At 35.0% G+C, this 24,492-nt stretch overlaps 1 protein-coding gene across 3 annotated transcripts in view; it reads left to right on the plus strand.

Annotated features, from left to right (window-relative positions):
- Nucleotides 1–24,492, plus strand: part of PXDN (peroxidasin) — a 160,686-nt gene that overhangs the window by 88,328 nt on the left and 47,866 nt on the right. For 2 of the 3 annotated variants that reach the window (XM_072634323.1, XM_072634321.1), the window contains exons 3-7: nt 1,145–1,216; nt 12,588–12,659; nt 21,712–21,783; nt 22,356–22,427; nt 24,174–24,343. In XM_072634323.1, the coding sequence (XP_072490424.1) occupies nt 1,145–1,216; nt 12,588–12,659; nt 21,712–21,783; nt 22,356–22,427; nt 24,174–24,343 (458 nt within the window). The remainder of the gene's footprint in view (nt 1–1,144; nt 1,217–12,587; nt 12,660–21,711; nt 21,784–22,355; nt 22,428–24,173; nt 24,344–24,492) is intronic. The other variant, XM_072634322.1, reaches the window with a different exon arrangement.

A 24,492-nucleotide genomic window follows, 5' to 3' on the forward strand; every position in this document is an offset into this window, starting at 1 on the left:
AATGTAGTGGTGCTATGTCACTTGCCTAGGCCTCAAGTTTCTTCACCTACAACATAAGGTTTGACTTGATGGTCATTTCTAGGTCTGTAACAATAAGGCTTTTTGCAATGGGTTGTATGTCCAGCAATGTTTATGTTGAAAGCCAACTTCATAATGACTTTGTGTGCTCCAACTTCATTCCCTCAAAAGATCCAAGTAGATCCTTTCTACTGAAATAGATTGAATCCCTTTTAGAATCTGGGTTCATGAGTTGCACAGGCCAAAAAAAAAAAAATCTGTTAAATAATGGTCCTCATCATGTTCCGGTGATAAAACAAGTAGACAGATCTTCACATGAGAGACATATAGTCTCTTGCTTGGTCTGGAATCCTAGAATCCCAGAATATTAGCTTTGGAAGGGACATTCGCAATCATTTATTGCAAACTGCTTGCCTCTTTCAGGAGAAGAGGAAACTGATATACTGAGAAATTGTCATTTCCCCATCCTCTTAAGCCTTTCTAGGTTGGTTTAACTTGCTATAGCTTTCATTCTGCCATCATAAAATCCTGGGAAAACCCAGGTTTACCTCTGTCCAGCGTTTGACCGTTGCAGCTAGAATGATGACTATTCATCAGTCTTGAGTTCAAGAAGCAGCACAAGCTGAAAGTTGTATGTGTTAGAAATAATTTTTGTTAGGGAAACAAAATTTGAATGTTAACAAAATCCTAAAAATCTTTTTAAAACTAAATTTACTTATTTATTTTTAGTTTTCAACATTCACTTCCACAAGATTTTGAGTTCAAAATTTTCTCTCTATCACTGAAAATCTCTTATCATAATGTTGCTGAACCTATTGAGCTACTATTATTATCACATTGTTTAGAAATGAAGAAAAACCCCTATCTATTCATCTTTATTATTTTATTTTGCTGCTGTACCAGCAATTTATCTTTGGCAAGTTGTTTCACTTCTCTAGACCTCATTTTCTGTAAAGTGAAGGAGTCACAGCTTTCCATATCAAAAATTCTTTGATACTGTATTAAGGTTCATAAGTTAAAAGCTGCCCCTTTTCTTTGAAGACTAGTGATTTTTTTTTATAAGGCTTAGATAGTTTACTGCCTCAAGAAAATAATTATTGTGATTCCTTTTGTTTTCTTTTTATAGACTTCTTAACAACAATCAGATTAAAAGAATACCCAGTGGGTCATTTGAAGACTTGGAAAATTTAAAATATCTGTAAGTTTTTAAACCATTAATTCAAGTAGTTATATAATCAATTTTGGACTATTCAAATAATCACGGGATTTATAGATTAAATATAATATATGCAATTTAGTCGGTGAAAATATCTAATTAAAACTTATTTACATATTCATGTTTGTATTTACATGTAATATATATAGATGTACATAGATAATATTGTATATTTTTAATATAGCTATAGCTAATATATAATAGTAACAAATATATAGCTAATACATAAATATATACTTGATAAATATGATTTTATTTACATATACAAATACTATATTCAGAAGCTGGTTTAAGATTACGTTCAGGGATTGTTAGAATGGACCATTAGAGTACACACACTGTGTATTAGTGATTTGATACTAAAGCTTCAGTAAAATAGGCTGAATAAAGAGAAAATAGTAATAGTTAACAGTAATAGCACTATTCCTCTGTGATATTGTTTCCCAAGGTTTATTCTGTTTAATTCTTGGCATTTCACATCATTTTGAATTAGAATTCTATGAAAAAACATCATTTTCCCTTTTAAAATGTTGAATTTTATGTGGAAATTTTGGAGATAAAAATAGATGGGATATTTTGCTACATGATTTCTCTGTCCCTTTCCCTTTATCTTGTTAGTATTCCATGCCTCTGTATAAGTGACCTGATATTGTTGGATTTTATTTTCTTTTTCAGATTCTCACAATTCTGGGGATACAGCGATCTATGTGTTAATTTTGTTGGCTTCCTCAGAGCTATTAATCTTTGAAAAAATAAAATTTAATGCTATTCCCAGATTATAATACATTTGAACATATTCTCACGCACTTGCTTTAAATTTATAGATAGAACAACTTAAAAAGGTGTTCTGTCAAGAATCCATTGGGATAATACCAGTTTCCTTTAGTCCACGTAATCCTAAATTGAATATTTTGAGGGTTGTGAGCATAAAATGACAGTGCTAATTAACAGGCTAGGCTGATAGTTTTTGTTTTAAAACCTCATGATCCTAGTGACACTGAACTTATTTATAGACATTTGATGTTCAGGCAGTTTATTTTCTACCTGAATATCCAAGAGTATTCAGATAGAAAACAAACTGCCTGAATTACATTGCTAAACACATTTGCATATATAAGCTATTATTAGATATGTAATATAAATATAGCTCCTATAATAGAAGTAGCATATAAATATATAACATACATAATTATATTTAACAAATATTTATATATACAAACACACATTATACATACATATATATGTTTTAAACTTTTTGTCACAATTATTCCACCACATTAAGTAGGCAACAAGCTGTAGGGCATAGATTTATAGTCATATTAATTATTTATTTTTTTGCATTTCATTTTCTGTTTTTCAGTGAATTCCCTTTTGATTTTAGAAGCTCTGTACCCTTTGGCCACCCAAGGAGGGAAAATCATTTATGTTTCAAATTACTAGGCACTATAATTAGGAGGAAGGGTTAAGAGGAGGACAACATTCTGAGTTCAAGTTATGGCTCCACGACAGATTAGAAGCATATAGCACATTTATCTGGACTCTTTGGAATTAATAGCATATGATCATGACCGTCTTTACGTTTTGTTTATCCTTATTTATATTGGTGCCAGAGTTTTGGTTTGTAGCCCACCAGGAAGAATGTAAACAGCTATCAGGAGGATAACTTAAGACTTTTATTTGAATTAATGGAATCCTTTTTATGTAGTCTCACTTTGCCCTAAAAGCTTTGGTTCCTTTTCTTCAGCTTCTTCAGCTAAATTTCACTTATACTTCTAATTGTGTTTTTTTCCTGTGCATTGATTCTTTGTATATTATTAGTGCAGAATAATTGAGTTAGCAATGATAGTTTTAAATCAGAGTTCAGTTTCTCCTTGTTTACTCAAATACAACTGTTGAATGAAAATATTTGAAAATAAGTGTACATGTACTCTTTTTTTCTAGGCTCTTTTACAAATCTTGCTAATTTCTAATGTGAGTTGTTATATCAAACTACTGCCACTCATGTGGCATTTTTATTAAATGGAAGACTCACAGTTTTCTAGTGGAACATTTATTAGATTTGAAGGCAAAGGAGTTGGGTGTGAATATCTTCTTTGCTTCTTGCTTGATCTTTTGCAAATACTTTAACTTCTCAGGACTTCAGTTCCTTCAGTTGTAAAATAAGGGAGATGGTTTAGTTGATTTCCAAGGTCCATTCAGATCTTGATCTATGCACCCTAAGTTTCATTATGGGAATGTTCTCTGCCTGTGCAGATTGTAACCCTTCACACCTTAGTTTCCATGAATTGCTATACCTGAAAAATTGGTCACCCTGTTGCCTGCCCTGGAATGAGGAGCCTCTTGGACCTTAACTAGATTTGTCCTCAGGTGACACCCATTATCAGGCCTATCATCAAAGGACAATGAGAGATATATAATGGAAAATGAGGTTGATGCATAAAGTGACATTCTAACAGCTGAATGCGAGACCTGACTGTGTGGACTATGTTGGTAAATTCTGAGCCAACTCCATGCTATGATGAAGTGGCAGAGGAGGAATTAAGGGAAAATGACAGGTATAATGTTGCTAACTAAATCATCCATTTATGTTCTCATAGGCACCTGGCAATTTCAAAGCTTATTTTTATTGCTTTATAATTCCCAGAATGAAACTTAAGTCTTTTAGAAAGCAGATCATGGAACACGTGCCTGGAAATTATTTGCATCTTAGAAGAAAGATTGGTTTGAAACAATAGTTCCCTTTCTTTATCACGTTTCCATGCACTTCATTTATTCTTTTCTCTTCCAGTAAAAAGAATCAGCAATCCTGTCATCTCTTTCTCCAGAAAAGATCAAGTCATATGAATGCAGTGATCTTTGTAGATGGAGAGCAGACACTACTCAGGGAGAAAAGTGGAGGGAAGAAGGGGCATGCCAAAGAGGGGTGAAAGGGATACAGAAAGGCATAGTGGTTTGTAGTATAGATGGTTGGAAATTTTCCAAAGGACCATGGGGACCATTCTTCACCTGGGATCCATGGACCTCCAAGAGGTCTGTGTAGAAATTTTGGGGGAGTCTATAAACTTGAATGGGAAAAAAAATACATCTTTATTTTCATTAACCTTTGATTTCCTTTTTAGCCCTATGTATTTTATTTTATGCACTCTTATTCTGAGAAGAGAACTCTGGACTTCTTGAGAGTGCCAAAGTGACCCATGTCACAAAATAGGTTAGAAGCCACTACAGTGGACTTTTATCTATCAAATAACTTATTTGAATCTCCTCTTCTTCAACTTCCCCTGTCCCATGGACCTTGTTGGTACAATGTGTTTTGAGAATTTCTGTAGAATAATATAGTTCAAGGATTTCAGGGGCACCTTTAAATTTCAGATATCTTTTACTCCATTTTATATGTTTAGAACCAAAGTGATTTGGAAGGTGAGTCTTTGTATGAGTTCACCTTTATGAGGTCATAGATCTCAAGCTGGAAGTAGAGTTTAGAGGTCTTCAGCCTTTTATAATTGATGTAAAGAAACCGAGACTCAAGACAGGCTAAGCAATTTGCTCAGGATCCCATAGTGATGAAACAGGAATTCAAACTTAGGTCTCATGACCTCAAATTCATCACTTTTCACTGTATCACACTGCTTTTATTAGGGATAGAAATTCTCCCTTGGTTTCATGTATTCATATTGTTCAAGTTAGCTACTGAAATAGCATAAAAATTGTTATTTATTGAATCAGTTTTATTAAAAATAGGAAATAAAAATGTCACTAATAATCCCATTAGGAAGTCTGCTTAATTCCTGCTGAGACAAGTTGTAAATTAGTCCTTTTGTAACCAAGAAACTAAATTGTGTCCAACAATATACAGACACTGCCTTACCTAACAGTGATTCACTGTTGGCAGTAGTACTAATATTATTCTTTATGACGCAGCATTCAAGGCTTGCAGACTACTTAGCTTATTTAGTCTACTCAGCTGGCTTTTGGAAGTGCTATAAACAGTTCACAAGATCCTAATTGATAAATCCCTTTTGGTTCAAGTGCAAGTAGTTCTTGAGGTACTGAATTTGGAGTCCAAGGACCTCAGTTTGACTCTTTTTTCTGACAGGTGTATGACCTTGGTCAAGTCATTTAACTTCTTTGGCTTTGATGCTTGTCAACTATTCATTTTAAGTCACTTTAGTTAAGGTGCCTATACCTCAGTTTCCTTATTTATAATCTGACTTTTTAGCTTAGATCAGTGGTGTTCAGCTCAAATAGAAAAGAACCACTCACCTGTACAAAAGGATTTCTGTGGGCTACATGTTGACCTAGAAAACTACATATTGATATTACATATTTTTCTGTATTTTTTTAGTATTTAAAAATTACATTTAAATCTGGGCCACATTTGGGAATGGACAAGTTCCTAGTTGTAAATCCTATGGTTTTTTTTTTTTATCCTTTGGACCCTACTGTTATTTTCTGGAGGTCTTCCCCACTTACTGTGCATATCTTCTCTCTTAGGAAGTTCTTAATATTTTTTACTTTACTTAACTTTAAAAAAACTCTTTGTACTAAACATTATAGAACTATGTAATCAATAGTTAGAGGTAGCTGATAGTTTAGTCGATAAAGCAATGGACCTAGAGTTAGGAAGACCTGAGTTCAAATCCAGCCTCAGACATTTCTTAGTTGGGTGACCTTGGGCAAGTCACTTTACCTCTGATTGCCTGACAAAATGGGTCCATAGTATCCACTGAAGAAGGAAATAGCAAACTATTCCAGTAATCTTTGCCAGGAAAACCCCAAATTGTGTCATGAAGGGTCAAAAACAACTGGAATGACTTGTACAACAACAAAAATTAATGATTGAAGATAGTGTTTGTCATTGCTGTAAACAGTCAGGACATTAGTTAGGATTTCAATTCTCTCATAACATCATTTCTTCAGGAAAATGAGACTTGACCTGCATTATTTTGACTTGTACTTGTAACTTAATTTTTATTTTATTTTTACGATCAGAACTATAATTTCACTGGCATAGGGAACTCCTTCTGAGAAAAATTTCTTTACCAATTCAGTTCACACATGTTGTATAACTTATAGAGTTAGAATGGTGCAGGGGCAATGAAAGATTAAAGACTCACTCAGATTCACTGTCAGAGACAAGAATTGTATCCAGGCATTCCTGACTGAAAGCAGCTCACTATCCACTATGCCATGATGCCTTTTACTTAGCAGGAAATCTGTTGCAAACTCAAGGACGACTGACACAATCTATCTGTTTGGTCAGTTACTTATAAATATAGTCTACAAGGTTAAGAGATTGGTTCCTTATATGGATTTGAGGATTCATGGCAATAACATATTCAAGAGAAGTGATAGTAAAGAAAAAGGAAAGGCATATTTGAACCTGAAATGTGACTCGAGTTTTGTTTAGCTAGAAATTTATAGTTTTTAGTAAGGAGTTTTTTTACCTTCTTTTTTCTTATATGAAGTTTCCCTTAACTTTATTTTCATGGATTTTGAAACTAAATTTTCTTTTAACATTTCAGTTATTTTTTACTTGTTTAGATCGTTTAATTTTAAACCAAACATTTAGAAGGTGAATGGTGAAGGACCTTGAGTCCATGCCATAGGAAGATTGCTGAAGGAAGTAAAAAAGTTTAGCCTAGAAAGGAATAAACTTAATGGGGACATGAGAGTTCTCTTCAAGTATTTGAAACCCCTGTGTGGTTTGTTCTCTAGTCCAAGAAAGCAAACTACTGTAATAATCATGGGTAAAAGTTTTAAAGAGGCAGATTTAAGTGTGATAATTGGACATTTTTTAACAGAATTCAAGCTATTTGAGAGTAGAATGGTAATATATATTCCCCCTTATAAGGGGTTGGAGTAAAAAGATGAATTACACTTGGGCATTTTTAGAGACAATTCTTGTTCATGAATAGTTTTAACTAACTCATGCCTGGGATCTCTTCCAACTTTGAAATTATGTGATTTCGGTAATTCAGTAACTGAAGTGGATTTAACCTTTGCTTCAGGTTTCTCTGCTTTATTTGGGCAACAAGAATAAAAGTGTTGCCCACTTGATGCCACTGAAGTCCTAAATATCACAGATTTAGAAACATTAAATGAGAATATCCCATGCTGCGGACAATATAAGTAAATGATGCATGTGAAAAATGACAGTTCACCTGAGTTATGAACCTACTTCATACAAAGCAAAAATAGTTGGGATCATTAAAGTTCAGAATATAAGTATGTTTTCCCCTTAGTAACAATCAGGCAGATCAGTTTCCATCAAACATTTTCTCAAAGTAGGGAAGACCTTTACTGAGAATTTTTTATTGTCCAGCTTCAACTAAAAAGAGCAGAGCAGAAAAAATTTTTTTAAAGAAAGCATGAAATGACTATATCATAAATATTTATTCCCCTATGAAATTTACAAACTCCTATAGATTTGCCTAAGAAATAGTGCTTATACTGAGATGTTGTCTACACTTAAAGAGGGGAGTGCTGGTTCCTTTAGTTCTTCATAGAATGACCTTAATCTTTACAGATGTCGTTGCCAGTATATTCACCACTACCATCATCGTCATTATCATCTGAGAGAGAGACAGCAGAACATAGTCTATTTTGAGAGATGGTCACTGGGTCCAAGAGATCTAGCTTTAAGTCCTGCCTCTGACACCATCTCAGACGTACTATACTGGCTCTGTGTGACCAAGAGCAAGTTACCTAATCCCTCAGTAGCCCTGGCAACTCTCTGATCTTTGGTTAAATGAAATAATATATGTAACAATGTTTTGTGAACTTTGTCACTATTATTACTAATTTTCATTAAATTAGCATGGATTTCAGCATAGCTTCTGATGGAAATGAGTAGAGAAGGAGCTTGAGGAGAAGGAGAAGGAAAAAGAATAGGAGGAAGAGAACTCTTTATTAGGAATTCACTGCATTAGTGGTTTCAAACTTAAATAGAAAGAGATCTAATTGTGCTCTACAAGGAAATAAAGAGGAGGGGAATAAGAGAAAGGCGTGGGGCTGATTGAGGGGAGGATGGATTGGGGTAGGTGGTGGTCCAAAGCAAAGCACTTTTGAGTAGGGACATGGTGAAGGGAAGAGAGAGAAGAAGGATAAAAGGGAAAAAAGTAGTATGGAGGGAAATAAGGTGAATGGGATTAGCTTACCCCAAAATGGAAGAGGGATAGCAGAGTGTATTACGTGATTTAGATATAAAATGTAATATCATAAGCAAATTAAGGGAGCATGGAATAGTTTACCTGTCAGGTGTATGGAAGAGGGAAGAATTTATGACCAAATAAGTGATAGAGAGCATTACATGATATAAAGTGGATAATTTTTATTACATTAAATTAAAAAGTTTTTGCACAAACAAAACCAATGCAGACAAGATAGAAGGAAAGCAGAAAACTGGGGAAAACTTTTTACAGTGTTTCACTGATAAAGGTCTCATTTCTCAAATAGATTGAAAATGAATCAAATTTGTAAGAGTAAAATTCATTCCCCAATTGATAAATGGGTAAAGAATATGAACAGCCAGTTTTCAGATGAAAACATCAAAGCTATCTATAGTCCTATAAAAAAATGTTCTTACTATTGACTAGAGAAATGTAAATTAAAACAACCCACCACCTCACACCTATCAGCTTGTTTAACCTGACAGAAAAGGAAAATGATAAATGTTGGAGGGCATGTGGGAAAATTGGGACACTAATGCACTGTTGGTAGACCTGTGAGCTAATTCAGCCCTTTGGGAGAGCAACTTGGAACTATGCCCAAAGGGCTGTAAAACTGTGCATACCTTTTGATCCAGCAATACTGCTACTAGTGGGGCAGCTAGGTGGTGCAGTGGATAAAGCACCAGTACAGGAGTCAGGAGGATCTGAGTTCAAATCTCACCCGAGACACTTGACACTCACTAGCTACATGACATTGGGCAAGTCACTTAACCCCAGTTGCCTCATCCTGGGTCATATCCAGTCATCCTGATGAATATCTGGTCACTGGATTCAGATGACTCTTGAGGAGAAGTGAGGCTGGTGATCTGCACAACCCTCCCTCACTCAAAAAAAAAACCAAAATCAAGTGCAAGTCATGTCATCATTTCTCTGATGGCATGGTCTTCTTTGTCAATGAAGGACGAACACACTGCTACTAGTTCTGTATTCAAAAGAGATTTAGGAGCAAAAAAAAAGGAAAAGAACCTATGTACTCAAAAATATTTATAGCAGCTCTTTTTGTGATGGCAAAGAATTGGAAATTGAGGACATGTCCATCAATTGGGTAATGGCTGAAAAAGTTGTGGCATATAATTGTGATGGAATATTATTGTGCTATAAGAAATAATGAGCAATATATTTTCAGAAAAATCTGGGATGACTTACATCAAGTAATGCAAAATTAAATGAGCAGAACTAGGAGAGCATTGTACACAATAACAACAACATTGTATGATGATCAACTGTGAAATACTTAGCTATTCTCCATAATGTATTTATCTAAGGTAATTCTGAAGGACTCATGATGAAAAATGCTATCTTTCTCTAGAGAAAGAATTGATGGAGTCTGAATGCAGATCAAAGCTTACTTTTAAAAAACTTTCTTTATTTTTCTTTTTTAATTATATTTTCTTCTTGGTCTTTGTTTTCTTTTACAATCTGACTAATATGGAAAGATGTTTTGCACGATTGCATGCGTACAAGCTGTATCAATCATTGCTTGCCTTATCAATGAGGAGGAGGCAGGGGAGAGGAGGGAGGGAGAGAATTTGGAACTCAAAAATTTAAAATACAAATTTAAAATACAAAATACAAAAATAATTGTTTTTACATATAGTTGGAAAAAATCTTTTGAAATGTCAAAAAAAACCCCCTCAGAAATGAACATTATTGCTGTTGTATTGCATTTTATTTCATTGAACATTTTCCAATTATATTTTAATCAGGCTCAGCTGCTGGGAGTTTGATATATCTGCTATATACCAATGAAATAACAGAGGTGGTATTTTTAAAAAAGAAAAGAAATAAGAAGTGCTTTCCTCATAGCAACTCTGAAACCTAGGTAGAAATTAAAATAGAAATCTTAGGAAACCTATGTTCCTAAAAGAGTTATCCAGACTAATCCCTGTATCAAGAATAGGTTCATTCAAATATGGACATCTCCTATCCAGTGCCATTTCACCATGTCAATTAGTTGCCAGCATCAGGTCTATTAAAATTCACAATTATTAAATATAATGAAAATATAGGTGATGTTATGAAATTTTTTGGTGAAATTAAAAATTATTCATGTGCCTAGTACTCAAAGAGATAATTCTATTTGAAGACCAAGTATGGCAAACAATTGATTCTGGTAAATAAACAGATTTAACATGAACTAAAAGTAACATTAGCAGTCACTATTGAAATATGATTATGTGTCTCTGAGCATGAAATTCTATATCTTTTGTTTAAAAATAAATGTGTTCATCTGATGTTTTTATATTACATGGGAGCTTTAGTGCTCCAGAGTCTTAATTATAAAGGAGACATTGATCCAGGGAGATCCTTGTACACAACAGCTCAAACTTATATATAATATACTAGCTCTATGATTTATCACTAAGACTCCTTCCCCTGCCATTGATGTTATTCCTTACACCTTTCATTCCCCTCCTTTAAGGGTGTTTTAAAGAAAAAGTAAAGAAAAACAAATGTTTGAACTTGAAATGTACGTTTGATTTTTTTTCTCAGCCAGAAATTTGTAGTTCAGTCTGGTTTTTCTTTTCTTCATCCTAGGAAGTTTAGCTTAACTTTATTTTGAAGATTAATGTCTTTAAATTACATTGAATTGGAATTCATTTTAGTTAAAACAAATTTTTCTGTGTACCTTTACTAATAATTGAAGATAGTTCATAAAACCATAGGCTTAGAATTAGAAGGACTACAGATAATTGAGATAAATACAGATAAACTCAGATAATTGAGTTCACTCCCTCATTTATCAGGTGATGAAGCTGAGGCCCAGAGGTATTAAGGGATTTGTTCAGTCACAAAGTAGTGTCAAAGGTAGTATTTGAACCCAGGTCTTTCTGATTCTAGGTCTTTCAGTCTATTCATTATACAAAACTAACCAAGTAACCTTCTTGTATTCCTCAGGACCTTCTTCAATTCAGAGAACTAGGGAAAAATACAGAATTGTAAATGAAATAAAACAAAACAACTAAGAGAATTGAAAACAAAAAACCCCAACAGCCTTGCTTCATCTTTAAGAGGGAAGCCCAAATGAGTTCCTAGGACTTGTGAAACTCTCAAAATAGGGATTAGGGATCTGTAGTTGACTAGAAGTCACTTCTGCAATCTCATGTTAAAAAAAAACCCAAAGCAAATGTTCCTGGTGAAAATTCCTCCATGAGTAGACTATAGCCCATTTCCAAGTGGTGGATACCCTGTATTGGCTATACTTAAATATCTTAAATAAGGGATTCCTAGCCCTAGTATTAGAAAATCCAAATGATTCAACAGAAATTGATGAAGTATCTAATGTTTGTAAATTTCTGTTAAGTCTTTTAGAGAGATTTGTCTGGTTTGCCTTATCTAAAAGGCCTAATGGAAATTTGCAAACATTAGATACTTCATCAATTTCTGTTGAATCATTTAGGTTTTATAACACTAGGGTTAGGCATTCCTTATTTAAGATATTCCTGTAACAAACAGGTGTAGCCTTGAGGTTAATGTCATTTATTTAAAAATGAGCAGGCAGGCTTGACAGTATCTAGGTTTTCAAGATTTCCTTAGCCCCTAGTCCAGGTTACTTTCCCTGGTATTACTGTGTGGTGCCCATTTGATTTTTATGGAAATCTAGTGCTGGTATTTCAAGGTGCTATTTTGAACTTTAACAAAATTGATTTACCAGTATTTATTCCAGAATATTTGTGAGATGGCAAAGTGTCAGGAGTAGAACTGTATGGCGTATTTGCATTTTTATGGCTATTTTTTGTTGGTTTCTGTGTTATGTGGGGAATAAGTATTTTCAGTTAGTTTAGAACTTTCAGATAGGGTATTAGAAACTACTTGGGGAGCACAGAATTGACCATTGTGAAGCTCCAGTGGTAGCCCATGGGAAAGGTTTGATTTCCAGGAAGTTGAGTTTAGTTTTTTTCTCCCTTCCCTTGCCCTCCGCTCTGGGCATGTTTAATCTTCATCTCATGATGTTTTTCTTCTGGAAAGAGGGGACAGAGGGAGTGACTGTGCGAGCATCATATTTGTTTCCCTTATTCAATCATTCATATTAAAACTGTCTTTATGTGTCAACTTAATTCTTCTTTTTCCACCTTGTCAGGTCTTGTGTGTGTACTAATATTCCCCAATGTTTCTTGTTTCAGCTATTTATACAAGAATGAAATCCAGTCAATTGACAGGCAAGCATTTAAGGGACTTGCCTCTCTAGAGCAACTGTAAGTGCCATCCTTCTTTCCCATGCTCTACCTTTAGTCATATCATCTACTTGGTTGCTTTTCAATGGGGAGAGTGTGTGGCTTTGACTCATGTCTGTGCTTTGCATGCTACATGTATATGCTCAGTGGGACATGAATTAAATGAACTTTTAATTATGTACATGTACATGAAGTAGCAAAAATTGACCAATATTGTTTGTTGCCTTTCTGCTGTGTCTACATATTTGTAATTTCCTTTCCCAATTCCTTTGTAATTTTCTGTAATTCTTGGGAAATTGGGTTGGTGTGGGGGTGTGTATGAGGATATGGTGGGGAAGGAGTAGAGAGATAAACAAATCTTATTATAGTAAATGTATTCATATGTAATGGGGGATATCTACAAAATCTTTCTCTGATGTGTTCTTGCTGTATTAGTTCTCATGGAGCCCATGTGAAGACGAGTTGAGCTCTTTTGGCCTCTTTTAGGTCATATGTGCTTTGGGTCAGTGATGAAGAACATTTTCTTCAGTGCTTGGGGTCAACAACGAAATCCCTTGGTCCCTGGGCTAATAGCTGGGATGAGGAAAATGCGTCAAAAGAATATGAGTCAGAGGATGAGTTGTCACTCAGTAGATTTTAAATGGAGAATCAATGTGCAGTTTTGCTCTCTCCTTGTCTACCAAGTGCGGGGGAGTTCTTTTTGCCTCCCCTTTGGATTTTCCCTCACCAGAGCCAAGTGGGTTGCTTAGTGGCCAATCCTCTTTAGAAGTATCCCCCTTCCACTGTTGCCATCACTGATCCCAAGGCATCACTACATCATTCTAAGATGTTCTTTGAAAATTCTAAGTCCTTTAGGGCTGAATCCAAGAAAACTAGGCTCATAGGAAGTGGCCAAGGCAACTTAAACTCACTTCCACACAGGCTCCATGGGAGACCACCTAGTGAAGGTGCATTGGGGGTAGGGAGAATGAGGTTTCATGTTGACCCCATTACACACAGTACATATACATTGAAAGACATTGAAAGATATTTTTACAATTTTTAATTTTCATTTGAAAACATGGGTCACTTGTTATTGAGTAGAATCACCATATGGGATTTCTTACTGAATATATTGTTATGTATTGATGTCATTTTGAAAATAATCTTTGGATTGAATTACCATTTGTTCACTGAAGTTGCTAAATTGCAACTCTCTAGAGACTTAATTCCCCAAGATTAAGTTAAAGGGACTTATTGGTTTTATTCACAGATTGTGCAACTGCACAAGAGGGACTTTTTGTAAAACAGCTCAACATCTTTTTGCTGAAATATATAGAAAAGAACACATAAGCTTTTTGTGTCAGTTTTATTTGGATACAACCAGCTGTTTAACACTAATCTAGTTTCTTGGATTAATTCTTATAAACATGTATTTTAAATGTTTTGTGGATGTTCTTTTTTATTGTTGCTACTCGGTAGTGAATTTTGCCTTCTAACGTAATTATAATTAATCAAAATGAATAAACATGTTGGCCATGCTTAGTATGTATAGTCCATCGCCTCTCTGATGATGCTTTATCATTAGTCCTCTTAAATCTAGAGTGGTCATTGCATTAAGTGGAGTTTTGAAATATTTCTATGCTGTTTTATGTTATTGTTGTCATCAAGTAAATTGTTCTCCTGGTTATACATTTTCCATTTTGTAATATTTCATAGATGTCTTCCTAAATTTCTCAGAATTCTTCATAGCCATTGTTTTTTTTAGGCCCAAGAATCCATTAGGGTCCTTTACAACAGTTTATTCAGTCATTCCCTAATTGATGGGTACCTTCTTTCCTTCTAACTGTTTGCTACCACAAAATATGCTGCTATTATATTTTCCAAATATTTGAATCAGTTTTTGAAGCAGAAGACTACATTAATGAGAAACAACTATATGTTGTCATAACTGATCCAGTGACATATTGGTTCATGGCTGACACATTTTCCAGTGCCTGTATTAGTGTACCATAAAATATTTTTGAAAAAAAGTTCATGGAGTAATATAGCCATTAGAAAGAATCCTGAATATGAAACTGTAAGAGAATTATTATATAAGAATTTCTATGTAAGAATGTCTTTTGTCTTTTTCACATTTCCATTTGAGCATTAATTCCATGGTTTGGCTTGTATTCTGTAGTCTACTTAATGAGGCATGGGTCAGAGAAGAATTATGAGAGGGTAAATGAGATAGCAAAGATCACCCAATGTCATTCTTTGTCTTTTGGCATGTTTGTGATGTTTTTTTTCTCCCAGTCACATACTGACAACAGCTTAAGACTTAAGTCCTTTTTATACTAGTGAAGTGTGTGTGTGTGTGTGTGTGTGTGTATGTGTGTGTATAGGATCATCATTTGAAAAATCAGGTAATCTTGATATGAGAAAGGAATTAAAGGAGAAGAATATGAATAGATGTATTTGGCCGTATAAAAAGAGAAATAACAGTCATAACAACCACAAAGTTAATGGTATTTATATAACAACTCTTATGTGTGAGGCCCTGTGCTAAGCACTTTACAAATACCATTTTATCCTTACAAGCACTGTGGGAGGTAGGTCCTATTATTATCCTCATTTTACAGTGAGGAAACTGAGGCAAATAGAAGTTGTGATTTGCTCAGTGATAACAGCTGGCAAATGTCTCAGGTCTCTCACTTAGGTCTTGCTAACTCTAAAGCCAGTGATCTATACACTGTGCCACCTAGAAGCCCCACTTTGAAACTAACTGAAGAGTCTTATCACTGAACACTCATGATCTCATTAATACTTTATTAAGTGCCTACTGTATTTAAGGTAGTGTGCTAGGCACTGAAATAGAGAGTTTTGTTAAAATCTGTTCCCTACCCCCCTGTAGCTTACAGTCCCTAGTAAGGGGGATCAAACACAGACAGTATCTATATTAGAAAAAACACATGAGGAGTACATTAGAACATTCAATAAAGGTCTAAGAAGAAAGGGCCATTTCTGACTCTAGGGAAATCAAGGAAGACTTCCTAGAGGAGGTAATATTTGGTTTGGGCTTTCTTAATTGTAGCATAGATAAAATTTAGGGTAAAGAACCAATTAGACCATCTTCCGAAGAAATCAATATCAGGTTACAAACCAAGATGGGGAGGAGACTTGGAAGTAGGATTATGTGATCTGAAAGTGATTGCGCTAAAGGATCAGGGATGCCAAAGACAAAATCAGGCTTCTATAAAAGAGGTTCTTTAGCAGGTCTACAAACATTTAAAATATATTTTGATAATTGCATTCAATATAATTTGCTTCCTTTGTAATCCCATGTATTTTATTTCATGCCTTTAAAAACATTATTCTGAGGAGTAAATAAGTTTCACCAAACTACCAAAGGGGTGTATGAGATACAAAAAGACTAAGAACTTCTACTCTAAAAGCCATATGGGCGACAAAAAGAACACACGATGGGCAGATACTTGTGGGCTGGAGATGTACACAGACAGGAGAGGATGGGGCTAGGGGCAGACTTGAGGTACCAAAACATAAATGGATGGAAGACAGATATATGGGGCCAGAAACCTGGGGTCAGACATGAGGGCAGATGGGTGGAGCTGGCAAAGATCCCCTCTATCTGTGCCTGAGGTCTCAAACTAAGGCCCCTGTTTTGGTGGCAGTGGGTGTGGCTGTCCATTCTTGACAAACACTTGGAGGGTTTCTTTGTTAAGGATTCTGGGTTTGTTTGTTTGTTTTCTTTTGTTTTGTTTTTTTTGCGTGTGGGGTTGTGGAAGGCAGCTGAGAGCTGTGCCCAGGAGCAGCAATGGAGAGAGAAAGAAAGTAAAATTAACATAGGTATTTTTTTTTGAAATGTCAGATTTCCTTCAGAATTCTTTATGTAAAGCTGAATAAAGTGAATTTACTTGAAGTGAGAACTGTCTGTAATTGGTGGAGATGTGATATGAATTCAGGTCTTTCATGATTTATTGTGCAGTAAAACTTGACTTTGCAATTCCTGAAAAGGTCATAGATTACAGTGGTAATACAGCTTTATTCTGAGACTATAAAAATTTACATTAATTCTAAGATCCTTGGATCAGAGAAAGATCTCTAACAAATTTCCTCATTTGATAGCATGAGAAACATAGTTAAAAAATTTTATTGATGTTTTTAAAAAATATCATGTTTATTTCTAAAAATATCTAATCCCCATCCCTGTACAGTGGTTCATCCCTTTTTATAAAGATTTACAAATTAAGAGAAAATGAGCAAGACCATCTAACATGTTTCTGACAGTACATTCAGGGTTCATTCCTCAACTTTGTCATGAAGAGAAGGAGGTACATTTTCTCACTACTTTTTCCGGGAGACAGTGTCATAATAGTGTTGTCATTTTTGTCATTTGGACATCACTTTAAGGTTTACAGGGTACTTTCCTCACAACATGGATGGGGAGGAGAGGTTGTATAAATATAAGGCAGGGGGAACTGTAGGTATTATTATCCCCATTTAAAAGAGAAGGAAGTAGAGGCTAAAGAAAATTAATAGAAAGTGTTGTTGAATGGATTGCCCATGATCATACATAATTTATTTGAAATGTAATATTTCAGCAATTGTGCCGGAGAAGTACATACTTATATTTAAATCGTAATTAGAAATTTTATTAACTATTTAATTAACCAGTGAAGATTTTCCCCCCATCTTGAGTGGAGAAAGCCCATCCCTATGTTTTGAATATTTGTTGTCTTTATTTGCCCTGTTTAAAGTTTAATTACTCCCCCTCTTGAACTCAGTGATCCAGCTAATCTGGCCTTCTCGCTGTTCCTTACACAAAGAACTTTGTCTCCCCTCCCTCGGCCTCTGCTTTGGCCATCCTCCCTGTCTGAAGTGTGCTACCTTTTTGTCTTGTCACTTAGAATCCTTTATGTCCTTTAAGACTTGCTCAGCTGTCCCTTCCTAAATGCATCCTGTCCTCATCTCCCCAGCTGCTGGTGCTTTCTCCTTCTCCCCCTTGTATGTCTTTTGTTTCTCTTTTTGTGTACTTTATTTGGACATGTTGTCTCTCTTGGCTAAACTGTAATCTCCTTGAGGACAAGGACTCTTTTATTTTTGCCTTTGTATTTCCAGAGTCTAGCTCAGTGTCTGACGCAAAGCACTTACTAAGTGCTTGCTGATTGATTGCCTGGGATTTTGAAGTGGCTAAATTCAAGGGCTATTAAATTGTGTTTTGAGAAGTCATTTTTTTGGTAACTTATTTTGAATGCTAGTGAAATTGTGTCTCTACTAATCGTGGTAATTTGTACTTTCTAGTGGGCAGATAGGTAGTGAAGTAGATAGTGTTGGGCTGGAGTCAGGAAGACTCATCTTCCTGAGTTTAAAGCTGTCCTCAGGTACTTACTAACTATGTGACCCTGGGTAAGTCACTTAACCCTGTTTATCTCAGTTTCCTCTTCTGTAAATGAGCTGGAGAAGGAAATGGCAAACCACTTCAGTATCTTTGCCAAGAAAACCCCAAATGGGGTCAACAAGGAGTTAGACATGACTGAAAATGACTTGAATGACAACATACATTCAAATCCACCTTTTCCTCAGACTTTTATTTTAGTCATCATAGGATAATAGATCAGTTTAGAACCAGAGTGATCTTAGATGTCATATAGTCTAATTCCCTTTATTTTACAGATGAGGAAGCTGAGATTCAGAGATTAAGTGATTTGCCCAAGGTCACACAGGCTGAACTGTCCGAGGGGGAATTCAAACCCAGATCCAGGGAATCTAAGTTCCATTCCTGTATCACTGTACCATGTGACTTCTAGCCTCATTAAGAAAGTGGTAATTCTCTTCTTCCAGCTCTGAGTAAATCAGTCCCTGGCCTATGTGGGGAGCAGATTCAACTGAATTCCAAATGTGTCCATATATGGAAGGTGAATTTGGAAATGAGAATCACAGAATTTAGGGTGACTGATGAAAGCCTATGGTGATGGGGAAAGGGGCAGGGTGTGTCATAGGATTACAAAGAAGGATACAAAACTTAAGATCTTAGGGCAGTAGAATCAATCCTACTTAACAACTGACTAAAAATCACAGGTGAGGGTAAAGGAAAATTCAGAACAAAATAAGCTTTATTTATTCCATTGACATAAATGATAAAGTCAAAAGCAAATGTTTTAGGAGAAAGTTGTGAACATGTGGAATGTTGAGATATAAGCAGTATTTCCTGGTGGAGGCATTCAGGTGGCATCTGGAAATATGGGCTTGAAACTTGTGAGAAAAGTCAGGGTTGGAATGACAGATCTTCAGTTATTCCCAGTGGAGTGGGTGGATTGGTTGAGGGAAGATATTTTAAATGATTCCTTCTACTTGGATTCAATATCATTAAGAACCTACTATGTGATAGGTCCTATATAAAGTGCTGGGAATGCCATTAATAAAACGAAAGATGATCTCTTCCCTTGAGGAGCTCACAATCTAGTGGAGGGAGATAACATACAAAAGAAAACAGGAAAACTAGGTAGGGTGTGGGGAGGACAGGACACAAGGGAGGTACCTGGAATGGGGGCATGTTGTTCCATGTAGTTGAAACCAGGCAGCAAAGCAGATACAGAGTGGAGTGAGCCTTTAAGTTCAGTTTCTGCCCTCTAATAAAGGAAGAGTTTGTGAAGATTATGTTACTCTCCTCTCCAATCCTTCAATCAGAAGGGAGAGAGTGCTGAGCAAGGCAGTCAATCAAGGTCCTAGTTGGTATCATGAAGATGAGAGTAGAGGTGATGAACTTAACCTGGGAAGGAAATCTTGTTCCTTGGAGTTGAAAACAACAGAGCAGCAGCTGCAGAATGGAACTATAAACCGGTTGTAATATTGTCACTATAAAATATATGCCTGTGATAATAATGACCAGTTCATTCCACTGGATCTTTTTGCTACTAGAAAATATTTTATTCTTTATCCAGATTCTTAATCCATCACGATGTATTACTATCTTAGCAAAACCAATTTTATAATGAGAAATCAATTTGTCCAAAGAAGTATTTTTCCAGCAAATGCAAGGAATCTATTGTTACTAACTTTGCTAATGATATGAATCCAAGGTGGAGAAGAATTTGATGTCTCAGATACTATAAAACTAGGTGGGCATTTTATGGAAATTTTTCATGATTTTTTTGTTGTTTATTGAAAAATCTTTATTACAACGTACTTGATTTCCACATGCAAAAATAAAATAAAAAAATCTTACCCTTGAATAAACTTCTAGAAATTTTATTGATGTAGTTTGTTTTTACTTAAATTCATTTCCAAATATATCCCTTCCCTTATCCTACACAGTGAACCAAGACTAGTTCTCCCTATCTTTTTCAGGAAGTACAAGAGTCACTCATGGACGTCACCGTTGTGAGAGCTTTTACCTGTACCATTTATTTCTTTTATATGTGGCCTGATGAGTCTCTTACTCCCAGTACTCTTCATCTTAACGCTAAACTTAATGTAAACTCTTCGTTAATATAACCCATTGTGACTCAGAACTCCTGAGCTCAAGAGGGCTGCCAGTCTTAGTCTCCCTGGTAGCTATCACATCCAGCTGAACTATCCCTCATAATAAGGATTTTTTTTTTTTTAAAAGAGGATAAAAAAGCACTTCAGTAAAACTAACCACATCAACCAGGCCTTACATTAGGCATAATGATCTGCACTTATAGTTCATTTTCTTCACAAAACAGGGAAGGAGAGGTTTTTTTTCTTTTTTCTTTTCTCTAGGACCAAAATGGGACACTAAAATGGCAAAGAATTCCTTCTTTTTTCTTTCTTTTTTTTCCATTTACATTGTCATAGTAATTGTGTGTATATGTTCTGTTTTAGTCTCCATAGGTTTCTGGGTGTCTTCCTGTGCTTCTCTGAATCATTTGTAATATTTCATTACATTCTTGTATCATAATTTGTTTATTCATTCTTTTATCAATGGATTTATTTTTAGTTAGTAAGTCCTGCATTCTAACCAAATTTAGAGCATATGTATTGTCTGTGAATTTCTTCATTTATTACGTCAAAGAGCGTTTGCAAAGTATTCTCTGTGATATGTACAAAATCAATAAGGACTGTTGGAAGGGACCTCAGAGGCCATGTGGTCTGATCTACTCCTGCACAGAAGTCCCCTTTGTAATGTTCTCAACAAATCATCATTCAGCTTTTGTTTAAAGACCTCAAGTAGGGGGAAACCTAATACATCCTGGGCACCATCAGATATTCTCATTGTTAAAAATTTATTTTTTTTCCATTAATCCTAAATCTATTTTTCAGCTTCCGTTTGTCTTTCTTTGCATTTGTTGCCCTCTGGGGCTGCAGTCTAATCCTACTTTCACTTGGCATACTTTTAGGCCCTAGAAAATGCTCCCTTGAATCTCTCCTGCCTTCTCTATGCCAAGCAATGCCACTATTTTCACCTGATCCTTATGGGACATGATTGAGAGAACTCTGGATTCTCTCCTTGTTACCAGTCTTGTCTATAATGTAATGTCCAGGACTGAAAACAATACCCTAGATGTGGTTGGAACAAGGCAAAGGAAAGACAGACTATTATTTCCTAGTCCTGGATGCTCTGGTTTTCTTAATGCAGCCCAAGATAACATTATTACTTCCTATGAAAAATCAAGTATCTTTCTGAACTCAACTAAATACTCCGTTCAAAGAAACAAAAATTTCACAGATACATTCAGTGGGCAATACCATCTTAGGATCTGTGAAAATAGCTCTATCAAAATAATTGATCATGGCTTTAAATATTATTTAAAAATAAGAAATATTGTTAATAGATATGACAGCATTTGATGATGAAATCACATTTGAAAAAAATTGATTGGTTTTAACTGCTCACTTTATTAATATATAATATTGATTTTTATGTAAATTTGATCTTATAAGTAAATATGTAAACTCTAAATCTGTAAGTTAGTTTCAACTTTTCATTTTGATCTTCATATTTGAATGATCCTTTTAATTTCTATGAAAATTATAGTTAATTTATAATCCCTTCTACAGTGGAAAATAATGGTTCTGAAGAAAATTGACAAAAATAAGTTTTGATAGTTTTTAATTTTTGCTTTTATAGATATCTGCACTTTAATCAGATTGAGACTTTGGACCCAGAATCATTCAACCATCTTCCCAAGCTTGAAAGGCTGTAAGTTTTCTTTCTTTTTGTCTTGCTTACTCCAGCCCAGGAGTTATTGAGCTGATCTGATGGAAACCAGGAGGTCCATGAACTTGGGTGGGAAAAAAAATCCTGCATTTTTATTTTCACTATCCCTTGGTTACATTGGTAAACTTGTGACTTTTATTTTATACATTTAAAAACATTACTCAGAGAAATGTATCATGGACATTACACAAGAAAGGTTAAGACTCCCAGCCTAGAACAGTAATAATAAGTAGTTACCTTGGAATGATGTCATCCTATTCATTAATTTTGCTGGTCACTAGGTCTTAAGTTTAAGCAGTGTCCATTTTTAAAAGTTAAAATATATTTTCTCAAAAAATTAACATTATTGAAACTGGGCTGAACATTAATGCTGTTTACCTCACAATTACTGAGTAGTTTCAACAAAATCAACGGTGATGTAGAATAATGACAACAAGACCTTTTTTAAATGAAGCAGAAAACAGTCACTTAAATCTCCTGAAAGACAGACTTCTCACCATTCATATAGAACGTGTATACTTTCCATTGATTCATTATATTCTTTCATTTGACAGATTTTTACATAACAATAGAATTGCTCACTTAGTGCCTGGAACATTTAGTCACTTGGATTCCATGAAGAGATTGTAAGTAAATTAATTTTTCAAATCTAAGTTTCAGTAAAGTCAAACTCTACATTTATGATATGCAAATCCACAACTCCTATTTCTATAATGCATGTAGTACATAATTGTCTTTTCTTATAACAACTTAAAAGCATTTAAATATTGTCATGATCTTTTCTTACAGATGAGGAGAATGATATTCATAAAGGCTTGAATGGCTTGTTTAATGTCACTAGGTTGATCAATAGTAGAACTAGGAATGAATGGTATCCAAGTTTTCCACTTCCAATTTTAGTTTCTTGATTATGACACCATATGGATATATAGGGGATTATACCAATCAGAAAATCTGTTATAAAAGATACAAACAAAGCAAATGCTTTATTTTTTTGTGGGTAAAACTATTGGTTATAAAAATCTAAGCATTTGTATTGAGTGAATCTTGGTAGATTTTGTAAAAATTAGTGGAGAATATCTTTAAGCTCATATTTAAATTCTCCTAATTGCTTTTTAGCACCACGTATTGTATTAATTCCACATAGACTAAGAAGAAATAAACTCTATTCTGCCAGTTCCATTTTTTTTGTCTCTAGGCAAAACAGTTGAAACTTACTTAAATACACTCTTTCTTCAAAGCCTGCCAGAATAAGACCATTTATCCCCACAATTAGCAATTTTTTTTCAGTTAGAAATCAATCTCTCAGTATTTCAAGTCTTTGTTAAGGAACAAATATATTCCTTTAGATAAAATATTAAGCACAATGATCCCCATTCTTAATCATCATTTGATTACTCCTGCATACTGCTAATGTTTGTCAGTCAACAAAACATTTATTGAATGCCTACTTTATGAGTTGTGGTAGGCATGGTGCAGAAGATATGAAGGAATATAGGACAAATTTCCTGTTTTTATGGAATTTATTTTCTTCTTGAAGAGAAAAGACATATACATCTAAGTAGAACTAAAAGCTCAGAGTATTGTAAAATGGGTGCCAAATGAAGTGGAGCCAATGTGGCCTCATGTAAGAAAAGTTGTGTCAGGTTTGCCTCATTTTCTTTTTTGATAACTAGTTTGGGGAAACCATTGTAGATGTGTCTGTACTTGACCAAGACTGTCCTAATGTTGTTGTGGAGGAATATGGGTAAGATGCTATAGGTAGACTCATTGTGGTTAAGAATTTACCCTGAAGCACAGAAGACTGATAGAAATATGATAAGCTAGCTTCAAAATTTACAAGTTTATAGATATTTCATTTGATTAAACTTAACCGGTTTTACTCCTGAGAGGACTTAGTAAGGTAAATGAAGTAGATTTCAGTCCAACAGAAGGAAGAATATTCTTATAATTAGAGTTTTCCAAATATAGGACGGGATTCTTTATTAAGGAGTGAGTTTCCTCACCACTACAGTTGTAAGTGGGAACATAGGATGATCACTTTTCAGGGATGATACAAATAGGATTTGTACTTCATTCAATTCAGGTGTTTGGACTAGATGAATTCAAAGGGGCCTTCTGATTATAGTATTCTTTGGGTTCTGTTCTGTGTACCTTCAAGTAGATTGTAAGTCTTTTCAGGAGGGACTATTCTTACACAGTATGTATCATGTATGTCCATCTAATATAGGGCTGTGTGCACAGTAGGTAGTAAGCAATATGTTTGGATTGGATTAGATTTGTGTTTTGGACCCTCACACCCATGTCTGTCAATCTTAGCCATATTCATTTATTTCTAATTTATCACTGGTTTTTTTTTTCTTTGTTCAAAGGCGATTGGATTCAAATGCTCTCCATTGTGACTGTGAAATCCTGTGGTTGGCAGACCTGCTGAAGACATATGCAGAGTCTGGAAATGCCCAGGCGGCTGCCACCTGTGAATATCCCAGACGGATCCAAGGGAGGTCTGTGGCCACTATAACACCAGAAGAACTGAATTGTGGTGAGTTTTTCTTTAGCACAATTAGAGTTCAGTTTGTCTACTAGCACTGAAATAAGCCCTGTTAGGTTCCCAGATTGGATTTCTGATTGGGTTTTGGTTCTTCCAAAGATGCATGTGAAACTATCATGTCTTAAATAGGCACAGGTCTC

Source organism: Notamacropus eugenii, chromosome 1 (genome assembly GCF_028372415.1).
Source record: "Notamacropus eugenii isolate mMacEug1 chromosome 1, mMacEug1.pri_v2, whole genome shotgun sequence".
NCBI lineage: Eukaryota > Metazoa > Chordata > Mammalia > Diprotodontia > Macropodidae > Notamacropus > Notamacropus eugenii.